We start from the raw sequence: 23,167 nt of genomic DNA on the forward strand, positions 1-23,167 counted from the left end.
AAAGCTAATGCTAACTCACTGGGAGCACTGAGAGGTGCAGACTTGTGCTAACATTAGCTAACTAACACAGCAGATGTTGTGATTAAGTAACATTAAACCTACCGCAATATTGCCACAATAATCTGACTCAAAGTGTTTCCCCGAGCTGGGAAGAGCAGCAACTGAGCTGTCAGTCAACGCTCATATGGCATACATCAAAGCTCTTATTCCTCTTTATATCCTATTGATAGAGCAATTGTTTCCAAATGAACACCAGCACACTTGTTAGAGGGCCCTGATTTAGTAATGCTTTTTGAATGGGAGTCTATTGGGCCGGGAACTTTTTGGAGCCAGAGCCTAGCAGTCATCAGTGGTATTGCACTTTAAGGGGCTTGCACATTGGCTGCATTTTCAAGCCATGGTTGTTGCCTTTTGCTCACATATCAGGTTGCAGCTTGGTTGATGATACTAATAAAGTATGTTTATCAGATTCATATAACCAGCTGGAGTTAATGCTACATTCCACAACAACTCATCAAATGGAAAATTCAAATTCAATGGAAAGACTTGTGTTTCCCCCAACAATATTGACTTTACTGTCTGGGTTTTGAAAATCGAAACTTCAAACAGCACTAAATGACATAGGACAAGGTATTTTAAAAAGAATGGGATAAAGGATGATAGGGGGTACTACACTCTAGACTGTTTTATCAAACATCACTGTAAGACTCAACCATTTTTACTTGACTGATTCCCCTCCAGTAGGAATAAGGCAGTGTGATATTATTCAAGAGACAAGTTATTACTGTTTACGGTTCTCACAGTGCAGATTGTGGTATGCATTGGTTGTAAACAAATGTTCTGTAAAAAGGAATTACTGTGAGTGATGATCACACAACATGTGACACTAATGGAAATTTTACAAGCCCGCTTGGTTCTGGTCGGTATTTTTAGTGCATCCCTCAATAACCACAGTTTGAATAGGGCCTAATGGCACCATCCACCCACTCTACCATAAAAACACAACCAGAAAGTGGTCCCTAACTTCCTCTCGCAATATTCCTGCAAGGCTGTTCTTCTTCTCCCTGCACTGTTTCTGTTCTCCTGTTGAAACATCTGTGGCCAAGACAGCATACAGCTCCCCAGCTGAATACAGAAAGAGTGAACAAAACCTGCTACATTTCATGTCGTGTTGGATCCCAGGGGATCCCAAACCCTCCATTTACATTACGCTTCTTACCAAATGTAAGAGCTATTATTACAAAAAGCACTGACTCAACAAATGCATCTCCCTACGTACATGTGTGTGTCTGCGTGGGGTGAAAGTTTTGGGGATTGTGTATGTCTTTTTAAATGGAAGTACATTTAAACACAAGATCTGATAACAAGCAAATGTTCAGTGTTGCTGTACTTTGTAAATACATAAAGAAAGGGAAAAATAGCCAGACAAGGAAAAGATGAGGAAGAGGAAAATATATCCAGCCCAATCCACTGGGACCACAATAGGGAAAAAAGGAGCAGTGTCACTTGTGTATTGGAGGAAGAAAAAATGAAAGAGGTGTGGAGGAAGTCAGAGAAAGAGAGCGCAGGTGATGGTTTTAAGTTGCTGGTGTCACAGGCAGATAAAGGCTCCTCTGCTGCCTGGCTGTCATCTGCATCGATACAATATCCCCTTTATTCGCAATATCACCTCTCTCTATTTTGCTTCATCTGCCTCCCCGGTGTAGCAACTCTCTGTGTGATGCACTTTTTCCCCCCCCATCACACAGCTGCCAGCAATACTGTATATATCATTCCCTCTCATTCTGTTTCTTACTCACTCTCACTTGGAAGAACATTTTTTTCCCACTCACAAACATACCCGCTCCTTATTTACTGTATTCCTCACCAACTCACATGTTTTTCCTCTCTCCCTCTACCTTTCTTGTCTCCTTACATACTTTTTTCATGCATTTTACTGCAGAATCTTCTTATCTAACAAAACTCTCGGAGGCATTATTGTAAGCTCATGTACTGCTTCCATCTCTACTGACATAGTGTAATCTTTTGAGTGCAATACAGAGTCCCTTTTTCATTCTATTGCCTGTTTCACAAAATTAAACACACATAACAAACAGAAAGTAACAGTTTTTGTTTTTTACTGAAATGCAGCATTGTTTTTCTTATCCAATTTCAAAGCCACCTATCACATAATCTTGTCATTTAAATTCATCTAAACTTCAGTCTAATCTTAATGTTCCTGAACTCTAATCCTATGAATAACTCCAGAAATGCTTCTTCTCCAAAGCTAAAGCAAACAAAATGTCCGTAATTTGTAAAAAATTCACTCATCTTTTAATCCTTGAAGAGAGAGGATAAAAGCAGAGGAACACAGATGCACACTTCATGCTCACTTTCACTCCCTCCCTTGTTCTGACTCTTGCAAAGGTCCACAAACACACATGCACGCACCCACACACACACACACACACACACACACACACACACACACACACACACACACACACACACACACACACACACACACACACACACACACACACACACACACACACACACACACACACACAACATGCATACAAACTGGAGTCACTAAACCATGGAGAGACAGGGTTTGGTTCATTGCTCACCTTGGCTGGTTTGATCAATGGCAGTCTGCCTCCTCCAAATCCCTCCCACAAACAGAGCTGAATAAACAGACAGGGAGCGTTTACACAGGCCCTGATAATCCGCTAATCCATATAACCTGCTTTCTAACCAACACACACACGAGCAGAAGTGAATATGTACACCAATACTGTGTACACATCCAGGAACACAAGCAGGCAAGTGTGCATGAAAGCAGGAACACACACATTTGCATACACACATACACACACGCTGTATCAGTGACTTTTGCCCATTATCCTCTCTGACCTCCTCAACAGGACATGGTTGATAGTCTCGTTGAGGTTGATAACAGACAGAAGGGTTAATAGGGATTAATGGAATGTACACACACACACACACACACACACGCACACGCACACGCACACGCACACGCACACACACACACACACACACACAACAATAACGTTCTAGCGCTGATGAGTTTACTGGCTTTCATGTATCTCTAAAATATGAGTGTATGTTTGTGCATTGGATTAAGCGAGTGAAAATATCATGTAGCTGTCTACTGAGCAGCATTCCCACGACTTGATGGGATAATTGAAGCGTGAAAAAGCTTTGGAGTTTGTCAAAAGTCTTAATGGTTTGAGTTTAGTAGCATGGACACCACAACCACAGCGCTAAGTGTCATTAATTTCCACTCTGTGGTGCAGAGACAGATTTTATCTCAAGGAAGAAAAATATAACTGGGTTTATAATCTTGATCAGACATTCAGACAATTTAATGACCTTTCCAGTAAAATTAAGACCCATCCTGTCTGCCTTACTCATGCTTACTTTTTGTCATTTAATTTGCTTTATAAAGACATGCATTTCTACAGCTCACAAACTCAGTGATTCAGTGCCTTGACTTATGTTTTAAGCTATGCTTTGATAAAATCCTGTTTGGGCATGTCCAGCACATGCTATTAATTGGATTTTTAAAAACATTTTTTTACAAAGAACCCACATTTTTACAACAACACACATTGAGGCACATACAACAATACTGAGCTTGAGTTTTTTTAGGCAATCAAGGTTAGCGAAGTTCTTGTAAACTTTGCCACAGTGATGTACAAGTGCACTCCAAGATATGTTAGTACACTGTAACGTCATTGTTGGGTGTAGTTCAAGTGCCCATACAGTATTTTAAAATACTTTCTTAGTATATCTCAATTTTCTTCTATTGCTCTTTGACCGATTCTGTCCTTCAGTACATTTCACTTTCATTGACAGTATCTTTGCCTCCCCTCCACCACTTTCTGTAGGTACGATGGACGAAGACGGCAGGCAGTGCATCAGACAAGTTCCAGGAAACATCCATCTACAACGAGACACTGCGCATCGAGGGCATCCAGAGGGTGCAGGGGGGTCGCTACTACTGCAAGGCCGACAACGGGGTGGGGGTGGCTGCCATCAAGTCCATCCGCGTAGATGTGCAGTGTAAGTGGGCCTGAAAGAGGAGAAACACTCCTTCCACTTCTAGACCACGGTTGACTATCACTACAGCTATTCCCACTGTTAGAGAAGACTGAGATGGGGACAGATGGAAAGATTGGAGAAGGAAAGATGAAAGACAGATTGGAGGGATGATGAGATTTCAGGTGGGAATGGCTTCCAGGAGTATCTGATGACTTGTGGTGGAGAGGATGAAAAGCATGGTTGGTGGATTAGAGGGAAAGAGGATAGATCAAATAGAATTGTAGTATTTGGGAATGGTATAGATAAGAGGGTGCAACACATTCAAAACACAATTTCAATGCACTTTATGTGGACTGTTGGTTCAGTGTGTGGATAAAGCAGGGTGTCTACTCCACCAATGAAGTTAATTACAGAAGAAAAACTGTTTTGTCAGATACTCCTGGAAAAAAGTGAAGTCTGTGGGACCTATTGAGAGTGTTATAACAGTTAGTCCAGGTGGTATGGGCTCCCTAACCCACTGTTTCTCAACTAATCCATGTCCCTCTAGTGATATCCATACTGCACCAAACACTGTCACCAAAGAAAACCCAGTTATGACACACCAGTTATCAACGATTTTTACTGAATTGAGATATACTTCATGCTTCTTGCTGTTAAGCACTGTTACATCCTCTAACTTGACAATATCAGCTAATAATTAACATATTACCTCTCCTTTCCACACTTGCATATCCATTGAACTGTTCCTGTAAAATTGGGCTGCGTAGTGGGTCCTTTATTATTGCTTGTAATAAAAAAAGCACAATATACTAGATTATGTTGCAAGGCCCTTTTATCTTGGACGCCAATAATTATCTGGCAGCAGTAATTTCCCAGAGTGATACTCTATACTGAAGAGTTTTAACCTGCAACAATGTCAGCACATGACACTGCGGTGGAGAGATAAACAACATTTTCAGAATCCGCTGCAATCAAATTAAGAGCTACTTCTAATGACATTGGTGAAGGATTAACAAGACAAAAAAGTGAAGTGCACGTCTGTTTTGCTCTGTAACACCAGAACTGCTTTATCATTGTATTTGCGAAGCTGCAGTAATTGATTAAATAGCCTGAATATGTTGAGAGAAGAAGTAGTTTGGCGTCCTTGGTTCATGTTCCATTACCAATTATTATCAAAGATGCTTTCAGAATATGTGCATATGCAGCCAAGGGTAGTCTTGTTTTGGTAAATTATTCATTATGCCAGCCTACATGTGTTGTACCATTCATTCCAAAAACTCAAATGTCATTATAGGTGACATCATGAAAATATAGAAAACAGATTAAATTTACTGACAACCCAAAAACATGTGATTTGGGAGAACCTGTGCAAAACCTTCAGATTGGAACCACAATGCTAAACATGTGACATTTGAGAAGCAGTGTTGTGTTGTAGGGGCCCCATACTGCTGCTTGTTTCACTGCCCCACTGTCCCTGTGTGTCAGGGGCCAGGTCATGGCGACAGGCTGGTTCACATGCAACTATACCCTGAAAACATCAATAGTATTATACAGTTTTATTGATTCCCAGCACCCTAAAATCCTTGTCCATTCACTCTATCAATTTATTGCCTACATAGTTCCTTCCTTCATTGATTCAATCATTTTAATGGTTCATTTATAGGCTAATAGAAAAAGGCAGATTTTCAATGGGCCCTATAACACTAAACATCCATTACCTGCCTTTTTACTTGCCAAATTCCTCTCCTTTCCTACTCTACTTTGTGCACAGTACAACACCGTGGCCTTCTACCTCTCCTTTAGCACAACATCTCTCACACCAAACAATTTTGCCTGTGCAACCATACACACATCTGCAGACACACACACATACTCTCAGCATGCTTGTCCCTCTAGGATTTGTCACTTATCCACCACCCTGCCTCTTAATGGGGCTCTCCCTCCCTCCTTCTTCCTCCTCCCTTTCTGCTGATAGTGTTAGTCCTCCCCAGGCGCTAGCTTGGCCCCTGCTGGGGAGCTGGTAATTGCAGGGGGCCTGGGTAGTAAACAGGTTGTATTGTGATTGTAGTTGTGACAGGAGCTCTGTGAGGCTAACCAGCTCTGACGGCCAATGCTTGTTCAATTCCCCATCCCCCGTGCTGTGTTCGACCTGGCAGCGATCAGCCACGCTTCCTACACAGGGCGACTTTAGCGCTAAAACGATGTAACAATTAGTCCAGGCTACCAGGGAAAAAAGACATAGAGAGAGAGGGATAGATACATGAGCATGGAAGGGCAGATGGATGGGAGAGTGGAGAAAGAGGAGTCGAAAGCAGTGAGGCAGAAGTGGTGAAGTATTAGTAGTAGTTCCTAAAGATGCCATTTTAACAGTATGGGAGACAAATTATCAAGGAAAAACCAACATAAAGCATTGAGATAACTTTATAAAATATAGAAATGCCAACAATATGCTTGGGGTCCTTTAGCACTAGTAAGTTCATGTTTCAGCTATAAACTCAGTACGTCTTGGTCATAATACTAAAAAGAAAAACAAATTTAAAGAATTCCTTGAATTGTTTATCTTGATCAGTCATGGGAGAAATTATTATAATATTAATTTGTATAAATAATTTATTAATTGATATTAAATGATGCAATTTAGGAATCTATTTTGATATTGGCCTAAAAACAACACAAATCTATTCAAGTTTGTCATTACATTTTCCTTCAATCCTTCACAAAATGTATCCTTGTAGTCTAAAAAAAATCATTCCATCACTGTCTTAAATGATTTGATTGTGTTTTCATAATTGACAGGTATCTCTCAGACCTCAGTACTTAATCATTGTGATCGCTGCTAGCTCAGTCAACCTCAGCTCCTCCCAAGTTTCATTTTCTTGTGAAATATGGCTTGTCCAGATTTAAATAGCTGACAAAATGCCAGCTAGCAGTAAACACAAACTCCTGGCTCCAAAAAGCCCTGTCAGAAATCAATGGGGGACATCACAGATGATATGTCCATATTTTTCTACAGAGATAGTCAAGAGGAAACAGAGGAAAGTCTGTTTTGGGTTTTGTTTTGTTTTTTGTGGGTACAATGTGCAGTATGTGAAGCAGGAAAAGAAAGGGGAAGGAAATGAGGGTAAATAGATTACATTCAGAATTATTATCTGTGCTAAAGACTACTTGACCTTTCTAAGACAAAACTAACATATAAATGCATAATGATTGATTAGATTTTATTACTGAGGCAGTTGTAAGTTCCATCCCCAAAAAAGGGAAACATGGAGAGAAGAATAAAGAAAAATGGAATTTAGGAAGGGAAAAGAGAGAAAGAGAGAGAGATGGACTTAATAAGGTAGATGCACTCATATGCTATTCAACTTGGATGCATCCAGCTATTGGACTGCAGAACATGCTGTTACCTGCACAGCTTTAGCTCTCCTTCTCTATTTCGCTCAATCACACATTTTCTTTTTCTTTTCCATGTCAGCTATTAAGTGAAATGACCAAGCATTGCTCTTTCTCTTCATTATCTACTCTTTATTTTCCTTCCTGCCTTCCCCTCTGAACCACATACACTGGTGCATGTTTTTTTTGAGTGCCTATGAAGTAAGTACGCTCTGGTCTCTCTCCCCTCATGTGTGGCTCAACCAAACACAGCAGTGTCTGACTTTGGGTTATATACCCTGCATGCGGCTTAACCTTCCTTTCATACAATCACAAGAAGGCATGCAAGTGTGCCCACCCTTCACTTATTTAATTGAAGTACTCACACATTATTTGCATTTACTACATACATGAACCACTGAACCTACTGAACCTACTGCAACACAGGCACTTCAAGCATGCATGTACATATATATACTCAAGCATGTCCAAAAGCACTCTCACAAAAAGAAGACACTTGCACTTCAAAGGGTAGTGTGTGAGAGTGAGAGGAACAGTAGGAGAGAATGGGGATGGGAGAGAGTGAATGACAGATGGAAACTGAAAAGAGAGCAGAAAATGAGTGGAGAGTTTCAAGATTGGAGCAAAGGCACATATTCAATATTCTGTTTTGAATAGCGTGCATATACAGCAAAAGTCACTCATATATTCCTGTAACCGACACCCTGTCTCTCCCTCAGTCACTCATTCCCTTGCTTTTATTCTTTTGTCGTTTCATATTTTCTCCTTTTGTTTATTTGTTCCACAACTCGCACGCAGTGAGACCTTTCCTCCCTCATTTTCACATCCTTTATACGCTCCTCTTTTTATTTCTATTCTCTGAATAGGCCTGTGAAGCAGTTATTAATTCAGTATGTATTTACTTATTAACCACAAGGCTATTTTGAATAAATCAGTTAGTACAGAATGACTGATGCCTGCCAGCTTGTCTTTCTTGCTTTGATCAATCTTCTTGCAGGACCTTTAATCAACAAATTAGAAAAGTCTGTGTACTCATTGAGCAAATACAGGTGAAGCTAGATTCAGCATCAACCCTCTGTCAATCTCCCCTTTTCCAATTACATCAAAAGCACATACAACAACCGTACCGTCAATCTTAGACTGGCTTCACTATTGCACTCAACTCAGCAACACCTCACCCACACATCAGTCGTTACTGAAAACAACCTTTTCCTTTAAACCTCCACCACATGTGGTCACATGTATCAACCAGCTGACCAATGATCTAGCACCCTAACCACTGAGACAGTAGGACAGTGAGCAAGCGGGGTTTAACTTTAAGTAGCCTCTACTGACGGGATGGACTTGGTTCAGAAACCCGACAAATGATACAAATATATGTTATATCAGGAGAAAAACTATATGAGATTAAAAAAAGAAAAAAAAAAGACAAAGAAAAACCTCATCTCAGCTTTGTTGCAGCCATGTTCTCTCTGTGGATTCATTACTCTCTTCAGGACACAAACAGGTAAGTGGTCAACTGTTATGGGATTAATGATAGTGAAGATCATGATGATGAAGATGATAATGATGATATTGATGGCGATTATGCTGATGATGGGGATGTTGATATCAGTGGTTTGACGGCAAGGATGATGATATTGATGTTGCAATTTTCTTTTGTTGTTATATCTCTGTGAAAATACTTTTAAAACTGTTTGACCAGGTGACCAACAGACCAGGTCATCCAAATTACAAATATCTACCCAAAATGCCTCTTGCTTGCCCATAGTAGTATGTAGCCATGCAGATAGTTTCAGTTGACTCTCAGGGGTTCACAGTCTCCACAGTATCTAGATAGTTCCAATTATATGTGATATTTATATCTATTTTAGTGGCCACAATGGCAATCAACTATTTCACCGACAGTTATCTTCCTACTTTTCAGCTAGTACATCATTCTGTGAAAATCTATCTACGCAGATGTATCAGGATTTTCAGAATGATTATGCATGAGTTAGATAAATTCTTAATTGTGATAAGTAGGGAATGTAGGATTTCCATTACACATATGGATAACACAATACTAAGCACATATACATGTACATATACAGTACATATAGTATAACATATAATATATGTTAAATTCAAAATGTGGTAGGTGGTAGTTTATTTAGAAATGGCTCCAAAAACTAATAACAGCGATTACATCTTCAGAGTAGTACATTTTAAGGCAGATGCCACTGAACCTGCGCGGTTCTATATACGGCTGCTTCACTAGCTCGTTTTGCTACATATGACAAACTCTACTGTGTAATTAAGTTCTTTAAGAAATGTACGATGTACAGTGTAATACAACATACTGTAGGACAACAAGGTGGTGTTGAGGTGTGGAGGTTTACAGCACATAGGAATAAGACATATCAGGGTTTGGTTCTGCACACAATACTTGTAAATGGGATGAATTCATTGTCAGTTTGGCTCAGTACGTGAGATTTGTTGACATTAAGAAAAATTCAGAAAGTTGGCAGCCATATCCTTTGAGGTGTTTTAGAACCAAATCCAGTTGAAAAAATAACTCCCCTCCTTTCAGCTGATTTTACAGCCAGAATCAAAGAAACTGTCTCTAACCTCCTGCGGCTTTCTTAGTTATGACACTATAAGTCAATGGACTATAAGACCATGAATCTCCAAATATACACAAGCCCTTTCTCAGTTTTGGCAGTTATCGCCTTAACTGTCATTGGCTATGGGAGTCTATAGAAGAATGTGTAATCTATTATTCCAGCTTTGTGGTATCAGAAAATTGTCCCAGCGCAGTAATACAAGTGGTGCTTTGAAAATTGAAATGCAAACACAACCAAGCACACACACACACACACACACACACACACACACACACACACACACACACACACACACACACACACACACACACACACACACACACACACACACACACACACACACACACGCACACACACACACACACACACACCCACACCCATAAACAGCAGGCTAGGTGGCATTTAGTCTGTCCCTTTTGGCCAGAGTCTTCTGTCACCACTCAGGCTCTGCGCTTCAGGGTGACACTAGTCCTGGCTAGAGCATGAGGAATGGGCACTGGCACTGCTGGCACTGAGTAGAAACAAAGCACACACACATATTCAGGCTGCACACACTTTGACATGGAAAGCAAGCAAATTGTGGTAAATGGAAACCTGTGGGGGACTATATCAAAATAATAATATAAACTTGAAAATTAAATTAATTTTCACACATTCGTATGGGCATTCTATGACTTTATTATGTTGGAAATGGAAAAGCTGTTTGATTCGAATCAGTGGTGTGCAGTCAGGGGCAGCAAGGCTAGCACTGCTAGCGCTGTCAAAAATGTATTTTTTCTGTTTTTTCCATAATTAAAAGGTCATTCTGAAATGTATCTGGAGTCAATTACTTGTTCAGTATGCAACTTTATCCAGAAAACGAATGGTTATATTTTGTGGAGCTCAAATCTCCTATGTCCTATAAACGCATCACAGCGCCCTTCCTCTGCTGGGGCCAGCAGTAGCTGCATTGCTAGCCCTCTGATCGAGCTGGACGCTGCTATTGGGTGCTTAACGTTGAGTGACCGTATCATCAGCCAATCAAATTTTGATGTGTTATTGACAGAACGCCCTAAGTCAAGCAGAGTTTCTAGTGCTGGCCTGGGCGTCGTCATTCAAAAGAGCTTGGCTGATTGGCCCATGGGCAGGTGCGTGATGACGCACTGTCTGTTATTCTGGAACGTTGATGGCGGTTGATTTAACAGCAACATCGGTAGATAAAGATATGATTGCGGAACTGCTTCGGGTGCCTTTTTCAACATGAAGGATCACAGGTTGGATTTAATCTACAAATAATCAGTGAGTGCTAGTTTTCTTTTTTTCTTTACTTTCTCTGGAGCAGATTGGCGCTGCTGTTGGGCTAATGTCTCTCTCTCTTTCTCTTTGTGAAGTAAATTTAGAACCGTTTTTGGAGCATGTTTGTGTCTGTTATAGAAATTGATTTTATTTTTGAAGTGATTTAGAAGTTTCCTCTAAGGGTGCAGAGCAGTATGTGCTGTTTTTGAAGTTGTGTCACATGGTATGTGCATTGTAAAGTGGGTAGTGACCTAAGGGTAGATGATCTGATGGCGATGCTGCAAAGTGGTGTATTGATGCGTTGCGGATGTTGATCAGCTGTCATGTTGGTGTCGATTAAGTACTGTCGCATAATAGTGGCCTTACATTGGATTCGCAATGTTTATGTATTGTAGGACATAGGCCTATATGTGTGCGGCTGCTCTGTTGGCTGTATCGGCAAACAATACTTTCTTTTGTCCATTAAGGGCACGCTACTGCCCTTAATGAACAAACAAACAATGGCTCTAGAGAGAGCCTTTTGCATTTTTCGCAAGTATTGTGGCTATTTTTAATTCGAAAATGGAATAAATAAATTAATGACATTTTTTCCTGACAATTTTAAATTGAAAACAGCATTGGGCATTTTATTTTCAAATACTTAACCTGCTGTACAGTTGACAATGTTCAAATAGGCAAAACAGCACCCCAATCTATTGCATTTACATTTACATTTCACCACACTCTATTGATGTACAAATACAAAGTTGCAAAATGCACAGTTAGGACATTTCCATTTTCTTCTTTTAACATGGTCATAGAACACCCATACCAGTATGAGAAAATGCAAATGCAAAGTGGATTATTGCATTTTTAAAAATTCTTACTCAAATAACTTAACTAAATTATAATGCTATTGCAGAATTACATTTTCATTTTATATGTACATAATCATTTTTATATAGTCCCCTATACACTTCCAGAGAGGTGGTAACAGGTAGTTTAAAGAAGCTATGACCTTTCAGTGGAATAGGCTGTGAAATCACAGGATGAATCATTTAGTCACTGTACTACTCCCTGAGTCACACATTTGCCAAACTTTCTTCCATTTACTCATCAACTCACATCCCTCTCCATATGTCTTTCCCTTCCTAACTTTCTTTGTTTATCTTGTTCTCTGTGGCACTCTATGCCCTTCTCTGTGTGTGTGCTACTTGTTATTACTCCCGGTTGCTCTTTCAATATATATTTCTGTTTATGCATGCTTCTTTCATGATTTCCTTAGTTTGTTTGTGTTTCCTCCATCACTCAGTCTTGTCTCCATAGGCTATGTCTCTCCTACTTTCTTTTGCAAGTTTCATCCCCTGAACACTTTTCTTATTCTCTCTCTCGCTGTCTGAAGGAATGGTCATTGTTTCCATGCTGGGCTGTTACTGAAGAGATGCATTTTGAAATATAGTTTATATGGATGTGTTTTTTCTGTATTTCTGTATTCTTACTATATTCCATGATTTGAACTTGTCCGCATCACCTACAGTAGCCAGAACAAGTACATTAGAGAGGTACCTGATCTGGTCAAATCTGTAACCTGGAAAATATGAAAAGAAAATGAAAAAGAAAAATGCTCTGCTGATATTTCCACACAGGCAACAGACAATGTTTGTGTAACTGTGTGCAGTGTGTTTTTCAGCGCTCTATAGTATATTTTCCACTTTCCTCTTTCTCACAGATCAAATTGTCTACATTCTGCACTGCTGGAAGAATGTTTTCTAGTTTATCAGTCATTTTCAGACAGCATTTTCTTTTTGCCACATTTACAAAAAAGAAATAGATCACTGAGAGTTCAGCTTGTAAAAAGCTATACTCATGGTGGACATGTAATGGCAGCAAAAGCACATGTGTAACTAATAACATTAATGCAGCCATTATTAGTTCCATGTGTTTGACAATGAAAATGTCATGAAGGGTACACAATGAAACTGCAAGACAAAAAAAATGGAGACAGTCAGAGCTACAGTTATAATATGCCAGATTCATTCTTGCAATATATAATAAGATGTAATGATGTCTAAACTGAACAGTGAAATGTACACTGCCATTCAAAAGAGAGGGGCCATATAGTATCATTATAGTACATGTTTAATTCTTGGAAATGTAATAGCAATGTTGACTACTTTTATATGCAGCAGCTTTCATCCCTCTCAGCAATTAAGGTCTTTGGTTTCGCATGGATTTTCTAGTCCATGCTCCTGTAAGAACCAGTCTTTGTTTTGTCTGTTCAGCTGAGCTGGCTATCACTTTTGTGGTGTTTATTAGAGAAAAACAGCTTCTGGTGCTGGTTGATATGCAGAACACTACAGCCTTTGCAGAAGAACACTGTATTCTTGTAACAGATGGGAAAAGAACATTTGAAAAAACCCTTTTATAAACTGATGGTAGAGCAAAATAGATGTCTATCTAAAAAAAAAAAACAGTACATTTTCAGTCTATATTAGATGTAGTGTTTGATGTTTTCTTTAAGTAGACTACAGACAAACGTGTCTTGACATGCAATTCACAACAAGGTGTACATTGCATTATACAAGTAATATACGTTATAATAATATGTATATGCGTTACACAAGTAAAGTAATTATACAAGTTAAATATTAAGTATTAAGTCACACAATTCCTGTTCTTAAGGAAATAATACGTCATATCTCATATGTGTGAGTTAAAGTGCAGTGACACCTGCCTTAAGCAGTGTCCCCTGTTTTTTTTGTTTTTTGGGTGTTTTTTTCTGGCTGCTCTGCTCTGCTGTGACACCATGTTCTTTTATGCCACTCCCAGCGTAACTTTGTATGTTCATATTTAGGTAAGATTGATCTAAAATTTCTCTTATTCAAAAACATCTAGGAAACAGAAGAAAACAGCCCAGGCCATTCTTATTATTAACTCTTGGGTGATGTATTGATTTACATCAGAATTACTTAATTCCCTCAAGTCTTCATAACCTGGGAAGCCAGGGTGGACACACACTGAGCACTCAGTGAGTATAGCAGAGAGCTTCTGTATGTCATCAAATTTGCAAAGGTTTCTTTACCCTCAATTTTTTTCCTATAAGTGCAGTATTTGAACTATACTGATTTTTGTCAAGTATGAAAATACCCAATGTAACATGCAATATATAAATGTATATATATGAGCATAATATATATATATATATATATATATATATGAGCATAATATATATATATATATATATATATATATATATATATATATATATATATATATATATATATTATGCTCAATCTGTACTCTGACTTACTGAGTATGGAGTGGGCACCAATGGTGGTGGAGGTGGTGCTTAACTGCCTTTTAGCACAAGGGATTGTCCCCCTTTGCCTATGTGGTTAAATCCTGTTTCTTAACGGGAAGTGTTGTGGAGCTCGACAGACATTGCTGGAAAAATGATTGTTAAAAATTTCCACACCAACACCCTTAGAGTCAATCTGCTCTGTCACCCTCACAACAAAAACAGGTTCCTGTATAGACATATTGATATATAAAGTACAGATAAAATATCTGCTATACAACCCATACGACCTACTATACAAGGCTTAAATACACAGACACAGTGATGTCAAGGTGCCATTTTACATTTTGTTAATATGAAATATGAAATGTCATTTTTATTGATAGTGAAAAGCATGTGTAAATTGTATGGTTAAAAAAAGCAGCCATCTGTGGCTGAGCAGTAGAGAAACCAGAAATAGGCACTAGACATCCTACTAGCACAGTACAGGCCATTATTAATCCCTATGGGCAATTATGCAAATTCCCCCATAACACTTGAAACACTAGTGCTGGCAACTTAATACATCACAAGGTATGGGAAAGCCACCATCAAGACCAGACCCTCCCTGCCCCTGTCTATCTGCTGAATTTGGAAGGCTTATGAACAAGTAAAACTGTCACTTCACCTTTAATCAATACACACAGGTTGAGAACATGTTGTTTCCTCCTAACATGAGTTGACATAGATTTTTATATGTTACACGCACACAGGAATACACACAGGGACTCACACTCCTGATAAAGAACACAGTTAAGTTGCACACAAATGCTCACACACTACAGTGCATCAGCTTGCATGCATAACAGTTATCATTATCCACACTGGTAGCATTCTGATATTTTTGCTGTTGCTGTGACAGAAGGGAGGACTTTAGTCAACCATAATAATTTCATTAGTGTGTAATGAATAAGGATGGCAGTGACTCAGTGGTTGGCATTGTCACCTCACAGCAATAGTGCTGTGGATTTGATCCCAGCTGGAGTTCTAATGTCCTTCTCATGGTCATGTGGCTTTCCCTCCACAGCCCACAGACCTGCAAGTAAGCAAATACACTGAATTATGAATATGTTTTTGTCTGTCACAATAAACTTGTGACCTGTCCAGAGTTTTACATGCCTTACACTCACTGCATGTTAAATTTAAACCTCTGTGCATCTAAAGGATAGATGCTCTGTATAAAATAAACAAAGTTGTAGTGCCATTACATAGTCTCATATGTCAGAACATGTCTCAAATCCTTTATCAGCATATGCATGATTTATTTTAAATTTATAGCATGAGTTCTGTATGCTGTTTTGTCCAACCTGACATAATATAGCAAATTAATGAAGCTGCAACACATGAAACAGAGAGTTGCCTGGCAACCTATGGAGAGGACGCTGGCGCTGCTCTGTTCGCCGCTTCTCCACCCGCGATTTTCTTAAATTTATTAGTCTTTTAAACTCTTCTACTAGTTCTCCTTGTGTCTACTTTCCTCCTACTTTCAACCCCTTCTGTTCGACACCTTTCTGGACCTTGGATCTGACTACAATCTCCCCCTCTACCCGTGAAGTAGGCATCCTACCTGCTTGGATCTCCTGCTGTCAACATTGCCCTCCGGGAAACAAAAGCTCTGCGGGCCTAACCACCTCCGTCCCCGTCGGGTTGCCGACCTCCGTCACTCCGGTTGCATTTGCTTCTGTCGTCCTGTCATGGTCTGGATTGTCCTCGCTTCCCTCTCTGTTTTCCATCTGAGTTGGCTGACGTTACTAGCCAGCGAGCTCGCGGTTAGCTGCCGACTAGTGCTGGCATCGCACGGCTAGCTGCTAACGCTACTAGCAGTGTCAGCAGGACCAACGACAGCATGGTGCTAAAATACCGGCATCCCATCTCCGAACTTCTCCAACTACACTCTTCACCAACCACTCCTCCCGGGCACGTTGCATCCAACAGCATCAATGAACTTGGACTTCCTTGTCGGCCACGATATGTCCATAGAGGCAGCCGGAGAAAGTTTGTTTACTCCGGCTCAGGGAATTCAATTCCTTCTCTGTGGGCCAATCGGCACCCTCCAAAGACACAACGTCATCACCATAACAATCACAACGTGCGCACTGTTTACCTCACTCCTCTACCCAGAGCTCCTCAACCCATCACCAATGGAAACCCATCTCATCTGAAATTTGCTCTTCTCAACACCCGTTCACTTAATAAAAAAGGACTTCTCCTCAGTGAATTTATTTCTGACTCAGCACTGGATTTTCTCTGTCTCACCGAAACCTGGCAAAAACCCATGGACAATTTTTCACTCAATCAAGCCACACCCCCTGGATACTCCTACATTGATAAACCTCGTCTGGATGGTCGAACTGGAGGTGGAATTGCCATCATTCATCGCCATGACATCAAAACCAGTGCAACATCCATCCCAACCCCTTCATCATTCGAATCCCTTTCTTTTAAACTATCTGGTCCCAAGCCCCTGTTCATCGCAGTCATTTACCGTCCCCCCAAGCCCGACCCTGCCTTTCCCTCTGATTTATCTGCATTCCTTACCCAGCTCTGTGCTATATCTCCATCTGTTCTCCTCCTGGGCGACTTCAACACTCATGTTGACTCCTCTGACTGCAAACCAGCAACCGAACTTCTGGAAATCCTCTCATTCTTCAACATCACCCAGCACGTTGATTTTCCAACCCATCATAAAGGCCACACCCTGGATCTGGTCTGTTCCACTGGAGTCACCATCAGTCACCTGGCCAGTAACAACCTTCACATCTCCGATCATCTGGCCATCACTTTCCAAACTCACACTCCCTCCCCCCACGAGAAGCAAAAACGCACCATCACCTTCCGCAACCTTAAGTCCATCAACCCATCCTCTCTCTCCACATGTCTTTCTGAGTCCATCTCAAAACTCACCATCACCCACAACAACTTCCTCGACAACCTGGTCAACTGCTACAACTCATCACTTTCATCCTGCCTTGACCAGCTTGCACCTGTTCAGTCTAAACTGGTCTCATTCACCCACTCTGCCCCATGGTACACTGATGAACTCCACCATCTCAAATCCAAACGACGCCAACTGGAACGGCTTGCCTCAAAAACGGGTCTTACTGTTCACCAGGAAATGTATAAACAACATCTACAGCTCTACAAAGACACCCTGAACTCTACCCGCTCCTCCTACTACTCTGAAATCATCCAGTCTGGCAGCAGCAATCCAAGGACCCTCTTCACCACCATTAACACACTCCTCAAACCAATGGACACCATCTCACACTCCTTCTCAGTTGAGAAATGCAATAACTTCCTATCCTTCTTCAGTGACAAAATCAGCACAATCCACAGCCAGTTGACCACCTACCCCGCTCCATGTCCCGAACCTGGGCCCCCCCAAACCACTGGTAAATCCTTCTCCACCTTTGCTACCATCACCTCCTCTGATCTCTCCTCCACAGTCTCAACCATGAAACCATCAACCAGCAACCTTGACCCGCTTCCCACCGCACTTCTAAAGGCCTGTCTCCCTGCTCTCACCACCCTCATCACAACCACTCCACTCTTTCCTCTGGCCATGTCCCCTCCTCCCTAAAGCTTGCATCAGTCACCCCCGTACTAAAGAAACCCGGCCTTGATCCTGATTCCCCTAACAACTACCGCCCCATTTCCAATCTGCCTTTTCTATCAAAAATCCTCGAACGTGTTGTTGCCAAACAACTCATCACCTACCTAGACTCAAACGACCTCTTCGAACTCTTCCAATCTGGTTTCCGCTCTAAACACAGTACAGAAACTGCCCTCCTCAAAGTGACAAATGACCTTCTGCTATCCTCTGACACCGGCTCCCTCAACATCCTCATCCTCCTTGACCTCAGTGCTGCCTTTGACACGATCCACCACTCCATTCTCATCTCCCGTCTTCAATCCACCCTCGGCATCACTGGCACCGTCCTCTCCTGGCTCAGATCCTATCTCTCCGACAGACACCAATTCATTGCCATCAACAACTGCCAATCAGCCACTGCTCCTCTCATCCACGGTGTCCCCCAGGGCTCTGTGCTTGGTCCACTCCTCTTCATTCTATACATGCTTCCACTTGGTCAGATCCTCCGTCACCATGGTCTCCAGTTCCACTGCTACGCCGATGACACACAGCTTTACCTCCCCTCCAAAACCATCACTGCCTCCACCCTCTCAACCCTCTCCAACTGTCTGACTGCCATTAAGACCTGGATGCAAAATAACTTCCTCAAACTCAACTCCAACAAATCCGAAGTCCTCATCATTGGTCCTGACTCCCTCACCCACTCCACTCAGAACTTCTCCCTCAACATTGACGGCTCCACCATAACCCCTCCACCAAAATCCGTAACCTTGGAGTTATCCTGGATCCCACTCTCTCCTTCCTCCCCCATGTCAACCATATCACCAAAACCGCCTTTTTCCACCTCCGAAACATCGCCCGCCTCCGCCCCAACCTGTCTACTACCGCTGCTGAGACACTCATTCATGCTTTCATTACATCAAGGCTCGATTACTGCAACAGTCTTCTCTACGGCACCACCACCAAAGTCCTCAATAAACTCCAATACGTCCAGAACTCTGCTGCACGCCTCCTCCGGTACCCGCTCCAGAGAACACATCACACCTGTCCTCCGTGAACTTCACTGGCTTCCAATCAAACACAGAATCAACTTTAAAATCCTCCTCACCACCTACAAGGCCCTCAACAACTTAGCACCCCCCTACCTTGCTGACCTCCTTCATCACCACGCCCCCTCCCGATCCCTCAGGTCCGTCTCTGCCAACCTGCTACAAGTCCCCCGGACTAAGTGCCGGACCTGGGGTGATCGGGCCTTCTCTGTTGCTGCCCCCACCCTATGGAATTCACTCCCCCCTCACATCAAAATCTCCCCAACCCTCTCCTCTTTCAAATCTGCACTAAAAACACACCTTTTCATACTAGCCTTCAACTCCTAGCTCCCACTGGACTCGTCATGTTTTAACCTTTGTTTTTGTCTTCTTTTGTTTGTTTGTTTTTTAACCTTTTATAACTTATAAACATTGGTTTCATAGCTTTAAATAGGGAAATAGGGAAATTGTAAAGCGTCTTTGAGCACCGCATAAAGCGCTATATAAGTTTGATTTATTATTATTATTATTATTATTATTAGAGATAAAAGAGAACAGAGTGAAGGGATTGCCTCATGACCTGGTTCGGAGTCAGTGACAAAAAAGGGAACCCAGGTCAGGAAGCCAAACCAATTTCATCAGCAGAAGGCAGAGAGAGAGGGAGAACACACACCCACCCACCACAAAGCTTCCAGGTCCACCACATACAAAGTACAAAGTTGCTTTTTACCATCTTTTGATGACACTCATGTTTTCTTAGACTTTACAAAGCAGCAACATTTCCTGTTTTTATGACATTGTAAGGTGTGGTCTATTGCTCACAACCACCTTTCTCTTCTCACTCCTCAGAGGCTGATGTCCAGCCTGCCAAGAGTCAGGCTGGCTTCCTGTTTCATAGCGCCTCACCCAAAGTGACCATCTTATTGTTAACACTTTACCTAAAATGACCTTACAATACCATATAATTCCCCCTTTGGGGGTATACACCCCCCCAATTTACCAACTATTGCGCCATGAGGATGAAAACCCAGTCAAGTCATCATCAATTAGCATTCAAGCAATATTCCACTTGTTAACTTGCTTAAAAAGCCCCTCACGGCCCCCTTTAATCATGACTCTTCTCTCTCGTTCGGTGACCACAGTGTTCTGCATGCAATGGTTATACAGATATATGAACAGTTCAAAACTTAGCTAAAAAATGTAAGACTCATAACATACACAGGAAATATAACCTCCTTGATTTATTGGCATGGTTTAGAAAACCAGAAGCTCAACATACATCACACATCCAAATTACACTTCTATAAAGAATATTGGAGCTTTTACGTCCATTCATCATGGATAACATTTCAGATATGATAAAGCACAACAATTTGAATATTAAGGTATAGTCCATTATTATACTTCACTGAATGTTACTGCAACATGAAAAGTTCACACTCAGTGCTATGTGTCGTCTTTACCAACAAAGTTGTCTGTAATTAGACAAAACATTGATAAAATTGCCCTTACAAAATCCCAGCGATCCCAGCTAAACCTTGCTACAGGATACATACATGTGTCACACTCAGGCTAGGGTTTAACCTAACCAAAAGGTTTGGATGAGCCCCCATTTATCATGAAGTGACATTTGTTGTCAACAAAGGTAAAATAATAAAATAATGAATAGGCTGAGGCCTAAACTATTCAGGTGTAGGTAGTTCCATGATGTCCTCTTCAACACTGTCTCCGAGCTGAACAGATCTCACAAGCAGAAGAGAGGGACATCACAATACAGACCTCATGATGAATAGGTACCTTTTGTGGGCTTAGTATGTGTGTGGATAAATAATTATTTGTCACTAGACTTTGAAGAAAAGTTTTCTCAGGGTGACCTAAGTAGAGAAAGGCAAAGGACCATGAACAGATATCAGCTGTGTGTTCTGTGCACATACTCTCCTTGTTTCAAAGCACTTTTCAAAAGTCCATTCATGTAGACCTTTCACTGTGCTGGTACCAAGAGGTTTTAAAAAGGGTATGTTAAGGTTGCTCTCAGTTGTCGTGTATTTTTCCTCCTAGTGACTGGTTCTATTTTAATAAAAATATATCAGTTTAAGCTCCCTGATGATTAAAAATTGCTAATTTGTCCCTGGGCTTCATTTTTCAGTGTATTTTCGCTGGATTTATTTTTCTAATTATTTCTGCGGTACAGTTTTCCAAGGTTTCACTTTGTCTCTTGGAGGTTTGATTACCTACTTTACAGTAGTTACAGGATGGTCTAGGATGTGTTGACTATCATATCAATAGCTGCCAGTACCTGAAAATACCAGGTCAATGAACTGTGGATATAGAGCATTGTGGAACTTGGAATATTTCTTTATTTTCATTATTTATTCAATTCATTGTAGCCTGTAAATTGTGAATGTGCGTCTGTAGAACGGGCCTATTATTCAGAGATATAGAAAGGCCATCCATTTCCATCTTAAATTAAGTGCAACACTTTGTAAAAAAAAATAAGAATAAAAAAAAAAATATATATATATATATATATCATGGGCATAGTGATCGTTGGAGCTCTGGTTGCTTTATATATCCTCAAGATATTGAAATGCACAAATCCCTGCCTTTGACCTCAAATTACTGGTTTATTTTATTAATCTAGTTCCAGGTTAAAGCAGTACCAAGTGCTCACTTGAATAACTACACAGAACATCCACAGTGTAATTTGCATATGGCGAGCTGTCAGTACATGCAGTATCTGGGGCAGTCAGTACCAAAGGCTACATGTTTAAAAGTGAAAATGTTCCACTTAAGTGATGGCGGTGCTGTACAGTAGCTCAGTGAGTTTAATATGGTGCTAACACAGTCAGGGCTAGGGGTCTAGTTCCCAGTGGGCCGATCTGCCAAAAATGTAAGCACTCTTACAGCAGTGAGGTACTTCGGATTCCACTATCTACCAATTTGCATGTAGCGTAGTGGTGGCATGCTGAGTATGTTCAACATGCAGCTCAGAGTAATCCAGCTGAACTGAAATGAAAACATACAGCAAGTTGTCTGTATCATATTCTTCATCATCTAATTTGAGGTGATATGTGTTTGATTTAAAGAAAGAAGTATAGTCTTTATTATCCCAGCGGGAAATTTGATTTGGACATCACAGTTTTTGCAGTATAAAATCACAGGAAAACAACAATAAAAAAAAACAATTGCAAAAATTCATCAATTTCATATCCCCATCTACATCAGAAAAGTGCACACATAGTACAACAACAGTGATCCACGATAAGGACAGATATGACACACACATATTTCAGCATAGGTCGTTTTAAGGGCTTTAATGGATAGGAGGGCAATGGAATTGTTAGGTTTGTGTCAATTATGTCCAATAAATTCACATCCTTTTCCATATAAAAGTGTAATCCTTACCATGGTGCAGTATTAGTTTCACAGTAGAGTTAAGTCAATTTAAGAGGTCTTACCATGACAAAACCCAAGTGTTGTATTCAGTGTAAGAGGATGAGCTGGAGTGAAAATGAAAGTTTTTGAAGCACACATTGCACACCTTCTGAAAACATTAGCAGTTCCTACCTAATAAAGCTATGGCTACATTAATGTAGCACCATACTTGAACCAATATGTAAACAGTATTAACAGTGTCACTCACATATGGCAGAAAGCAAAGTCATTCAAATGCAAGGACAAATAATTTGCTTCTGCACACCTGTTGCTTTGGACAAAGCTCCTGTATTACTTTATTGGACATTGACAGGACATCATCAAATACTTTTACTGAAACTTTGAGGGTTACAGCTTAGCATATAAATTTGAAGCAGTTTATCAGAATTGGTAAGCACTTCAATTCCTATGTCATTACTGTTTCCATCAACAAAAAACAAAAAAAACCTTGATGCAACATTGAGTGTTTTGCTGTTGA

At 40.7% G+C, this 23,167-nt stretch overlaps 1 protein-coding gene across 1 annotated transcript in view; it reads left to right on the forward strand.

The window, feature by feature from the left end:
- The window catches only part of LOC133978514 (MAM domain-containing glycosylphosphatidylinositol anchor protein 1), a 175,894-nt gene that overhangs the window by 68,177 nt on the left and 84,550 nt on the right, over positions 1–23,167 (forward strand). Inside the window, exon 4 of the mRNA XM_062416775.1 lies at positions 3,894–4,068. Within this exon, the coding sequence (XP_062272759.1) occupies positions 3,894–4,068 (175 nt within the window). The remainder of the gene's footprint in view (positions 1–3,893; positions 4,069–23,167) is intronic.

This window comes from Scomber scombrus, chromosome 1 (genome assembly GCF_963691925.1).
Source record: "Scomber scombrus chromosome 1, fScoSco1.1, whole genome shotgun sequence".
Lineage (NCBI taxonomy): Eukaryota > Metazoa > Chordata > Actinopteri > Scombriformes > Scombridae > Scomber > Scomber scombrus.